The sequence below is a fragment of the Tupaia chinensis genome, unplaced genomic scaffold (genome assembly GCF_000334495.1).
Source record: "Tupaia chinensis unplaced genomic scaffold, TupChi_1.0 Scaffold000279_1, whole genome shotgun sequence".
NCBI lineage: Eukaryota > Metazoa > Chordata > Mammalia > Scandentia > Tupaiidae > Tupaia > Tupaia belangeri.
The window spans coordinates 969,850-975,280 of record NW_006159762.1 but is presented as its reverse complement, the minus strand read 5'-3'; the positions used below and the strand labels follow the sequence as shown (position 1 = coordinate 975,280).

General features: G+C 43.1%; 1 protein-coding gene across 1 annotated transcript in view; it reads left to right on the top strand.

The window, feature by feature from the left end:
* The first annotated feature begins 1,264 nt into the window (after positions 1-1,264).
* The window catches only part of MYH16 (myosin heavy chain 16), a 67,105-nt gene continuing 62,938 nt past the window's right edge, over positions 1,265-5,431 (top strand). Inside the window, exons 1-2 of the mRNA XM_006150168.3 lie at positions 1,265-1,474; positions 3,823-3,966. Of these exons, the coding sequence (XP_006150230.1) occupies positions 1,265-1,474; positions 3,823-3,966 (354 nt within the window). The remainder of the gene's footprint in view (positions 1,475-3,822; positions 3,967-5,431) is intronic.

The following is a 5,431-nucleotide window of genomic DNA, read 5'->3' as shown; positions in this document are numbered from 1 at the left end:
AAGACAAAAGGCGCACAAAAAAAAAAAAAAAAAAAAAAAAAAAAAAAAACTCTCCAAAAAAAGAAAAAAACTTTTAAAATTAATTTGTGACATAGCAATAATGAATGTTCTTCTTTCTTTATTTATTTTTTTGGAGAGGTTTTCGCTATAGGGCGCGTTCGCTCGCCAGACAGACAGAGAGAGACATAGAGACAGAAAGCGAGAAATCCCCCCCCAGGGGGGATGGTCATGCCGCAATCCCTTCTCCATTCTCCTCTCAGGATCTTGGGCATGCACGCACACGCGCCCGGCATGAGTTTTAAGTCACCGGGTCCAGGAGGTGAACCGCAGTCGACTACTACGTGGGAGTCCAGCGACATAGCCATTACGCTAACTGCTGGTTCCCTGTTCTTCTTTATTAATAGAGCTAAACAACATCAAATCAAGAGTCCATAATTTCAAAGTTGAGATAAGAATATATAATATTGAGATGTCTGCAACCAGTCTAAAATGAAAGAACACTTTGCTTGCTGTTGAGAACAAACACAAGCAGTGCTGGTACTACCATGGTTTGTGGTCTCTATTAATACCTGAGGGAAGTGAAAACTAAGCAGCAATTGTTTTTCTGTGCCATTTTGTGGATCCTAGTTTAAAATCTTCACTTTAGGGACCAGCAAATGGCATAGTGGTTAAGGTGCTGGACTCCCACATGGTCAACTGCAGGACCCAGCAACTTGAAACTCACACTGGTGCATATGCGTGCATGCCCCATATCCCAAAAGATGAATGGAGAAGAAGGGATTGTGGCATAGCCATCCTCCCTGGGGGGTGATTTCTTGCTTTCTGTCTATCTCTGTCTCTCTGGCAAGCACATGCACCCTATGGCAAAAATCTAAAAAAAAAAAAAAGAAGAAGAAGAAGAAAAATCCTTCCTTTAACCTCTCTTAGCCCTAGCCTTCTCTTTCATAAAATGAACCTTCTTATCCCTACCCCACAGCACTAGTGTGAGGATGATATGAGATGACAAATACAGAAACATTTTGTGTTGGTGAGTGAGTTGCACACAATTAGCTTATTTTTTATTTTTGGTTATGAAGACCTAATGGTACCAAAACATCCAATGTGACTTGAGAGAAGCAAGCCTAGGTCTCTGCAGGGCATTTGCTCCAGCATGTACATCAGCCTCAGCAGCCTGTCCCTGTTTTCCCCACAGCACACGGTAAAGTCCTGGTTCCTGCCCACCCTCAACTGAGTTTATTCCTGATCCTCCCTCAACTAAGCCACAATGCCTGGTGGGTACAAAGGAGAATGTGGGGATGATGTGGACCCTATGCCCTTTCTGGCACCTCCTGAGAAGGAGAGGATTGAAGCCATGAACAAGCCCTATGACATAAAGAGGTCCTGCTGGGTCAAAGATGAGAAGGAGGGCTTCATTGCTGGAGAGATCCAGTCTGAACAGGGAGACCAAGTCACTGTGAAGACAATCACCAACCAGGTGAGTAGGGAATGATCTTCAGGATAAAACCAGGCTTTGGGATGGCAGGCACCTAGGCTACTACTCTACATGAGCTCAAGAAGTAAGGTAGCAGAAAGACCAGATGCTTCTATGCCCCATGTTCTGGGTTCAAATCCAGACTGAATTTCACTCAAGCTGTGTGACCCTGGGCAAGATATTTCTCCCCTCTCTGAGCTTTGACTCCATCACATTATAGATTTTAATGAGAGAGGACACACATAAAAGTACTTTGTACACACTATAGCAGCAAATGTGTGAAAGTGATTATCATGAAATTATTTACCTTTAAAATCCCAAACAGCTCTCGTCTGGCATCTATTTTCCAAGAGTGAAAGCAAATATCCCACCATGGCTCACAAAAGCCCAGAATATCCAATATACTCTGGCCTACTGAGTGAACTCTTCAGCTGGTGGCTCCAGAGCCTCTGCCTGCATAGTGATGGTCCTTACTCCCAAGGACCCAACAGTAAACATCCAGGAACTTTACAGCTAGTTGTCAAAACTTTGATAGCTTGCTATCAGCCATGGTTGAAGTATTTACACCATTGAAATGGGCAAATATGAATTGAGGTCCCCCGCAAAAAAAAATCTGGTTTACCAACATACCACTCTTTCTTCTGGCCCACAGACTATGTTTGACTATGAATTATGAGTTGGGAGAGAGTGAATAGAAAGTTTGATTTATCATATCCCCCAACCTTACTCTATGGCAGACTTCTGATGAGGTCCTTGACAGTTGCATTATTTCAACAACCTAGGTAGTAAGATTTATTGACCCTACTTTGTAAAGAAGGAAAAATGAGGATAAAGGACACTTTAGAAAATATCCCCCTGGTCATAAAGATAGCATATGATTAACTCGTATTTAAACCCATGGTTTCTAAGTCAAATGGCCATGCCCCTCTACATATCATACCATTTCTCCACAGTGGGCTGCCAAGGGTATGTGTGTAAGATCAGTCCTTGGTTAATTTCTTTTCACCAATAAAAGAAGACAAAGACTTTCTACAGTCAAACTTGCAACGGCTGCACATTTTTCCATGCCCGCCTTTGAGGGGAGTGGTAGTGGAGAGATGAGGCTATAGATGGGTTAAAGAGGATTTGAAGATGAAAGTCAAGCTTGATTCTCAGAAGAAACATATTTTGTAGAGGCAGAGCATTGCAGTATTGTGAGAAATGATGAGAGATGGGTGTGGAGCCCCAGAAGCCCCAGTTTGGATATAAATTTAAGGACAACACTTAGAAGCTCTGTAGTGGACAGAACTTGCCAGTTGGGTTTGGGACAGAAAAGACTGAGCCTGTGGCGGTGACTCACCTGGCTTCTGAGATAAAAGCAGAGTCCTGCATTCTGCTGGAGCTGAAAGAGAAGGGTTTGCATGTAGGCGAGGCACAGGGATCTAGAAACTACTGGAAACAGACAGAATAAAACCCAACTGGATTTACTAGGGGTGTGGTAACCATTACTGCATGAATTTTCTAGAACTGCCAAGATTTTAAATTATCTGCAAATTATATTCATAAATTATGTAAAGTCCCAGATCCCAGTATGTATTCAGGCTTCACATCTAAGGCTACAGGCAGGCAAGAGATATTTGTTTTCTGGGTCACATGTCTTGAGCTTTGGTCCAGATGCTGGAACTTAAGAACTGACACTAATTTTCACTTAAAGATAAAGAAATTGGGGTGCAGTTTGGAGAAGGGATTCTGCCAGCCTGACACAGAAATGACACAGTTACTGTTGAATACTCATTGCTGTTTTCTTTTTTTGGTCTTTGCTTGATTTTAATTTCATCCTTCAAGGTGGTTTGACGGGAGCAGGGGAATGTTTTTTATTTTCAATGGAAAAGTTCATTGCTATTTTGAAACCATCACTAACTCTCAAGGCAGAGAGCCAAGAGTCACATCTCTTCAAAGTGTCCCTGAGATCAAAGAACAAGCTCTGATCAACTACCGGAATAGACTTGGCTGGAAGAGAAGCACAGGCCAGAAGTGCTCTGTAATATAGGGAGGGAACTTCATAGTTTACAAGATATTTTTACATAATTCCACCTAGGTCGATATAATTCTCCCAGAAACCAGCTAAGGAGGCTATTGTCATCTCTATATCAAACAATGGCAATTAAGGCTGATTTGGCTTGAAGAGTCCCTCTCCATTTTAGGTCACACAATGGGATGTAGTTGGACCCTGAGTTGGGTCACCAAATGTTTCACTCCAGTTCCTCTCAAAATGCTAAAAGGTGTGTAGCATCCTGTGCCAGATGCTCCTGTCCTTGTGACAAAACTTTTTGTAATTTCTAATGCTTATCCTGCTGTGTCTTGACCCCCAGACATTAACTATGAAGAAAGATGACATCCAGCAGATGAACCCACCCAAATTCTACCAGGCCAGTGACATGGCAGACATGACATTCCTGAATGAGGCCAGCGTCCTGGACAATCTGCGCCAACGCTATACCAACATGAGGATCTATGTGAGTGCCAAGGTTGGGGGTGAGAGTGGAGAGGAATGGGTGATTACAGATATACCCTTCTAAGGTGGCATGGCAATTACTCTACCCTCCCCAGCTCACAATATACACTATGATTCAGATGAAGGCACAAGGACCATATCTTTCACATGCTAGAACTTCTACCCCAAGTCTCAGCATCTCCATGATGATGCCATCTCCATGGGCAGCTGAAATGTCTTTTGATGAGGCTGCTGCCCAGAAATTCTCCTCCTTATGACCCCCCTCCCCCAACCCTCCTATCAAAACATCTTTCCCCTAATGATTTCACATGACTTTACTAGAAGTTGCTCTGTCCATCCATTCATCCATCCATCTATCTATCCTTTCATCACCCATCCATCCATCCATCTGTCCATCCATCCATTATCCACCTGTCCATTCACTCATTCAACAAACATTGAAGAAATGTGATTTAAATGCAGCCTGAGACTTAGAAAAGGTTATAGGTTGCATCCTTGAAGTCCAGTTTCTCTTTGTCAGAGCAGATTATAGTCTCCTGCATGTCTTGGAAATTCTTAGACAAAAGAATGATTTCCTTTTTTTTTTTTTTTTAAAGAATTTTACATTTTATTTATTATTATTATTGTTCTTCATTTTGACCTGGGAGACACATACACACAGAGAGAAAGAGAGAGAGAGAGAAAGAGAGAGAGAAAGCACATCACCAGGTCTGGGGACCTGAACCACGGTCAACCATGTGGAAGTCCACCTTAACCACCATGCCACCTGCCAGCCCCAAAGAATGATTTTTTGATGGTACTGGTAGCTAAACCCTACAATGGATTGTGTAAGGTAGTTTTGGTGTTTGCCTCCCAAGATGTCTTTAATAAAAAGGAAAGATGCTCATTTAGTAGTTATAGATGAGATGAGACCTGATTTCAAGATCAGGCAATTTCTCCTCCCTGGGCTTATGGTTATAACCAAAATGGTTGCTGTATCCTGCTCCACTTGTCCTACTTTAATATTACTGTAATTCTGAAAACAGGCCCCCAGCAGCACCATAACCCCAGGCAATGTTAGAAGATCTCTAGAAAGCTCTTGTGGATATCTTTCAGTTATGGAGGCTATGGAGGTTAGTGGGGGCATCCTTGGTCCTCAGGGCTAGGAAGACTCATCCTTGGAGCCTAGTTTAAGAATGTTGATGGGCTGGGAACCAGCAGTTAGCGTAATGGCTATGTCGCTGGACTCCCACGTAGTTGACCATGGTTCGCGTCCCGGACCCAGTGGCTTAGAACTCACGTCGGGCGCGTGTGCGTGTGTGCCCAAGATCCTGAGAGGAGAATGGAGGAGAAGGGATTGCAACGTGACCATCCCCCCTGGGGGGGTGATTTCTAGCTTTCTGTCTCTATGTCTCTCTCTATCTGTCTGGTGAGCGCACGCGCCCTATAGCAAAAACCTCTCAAAAAAAAAAATAAAAAAAAGAATG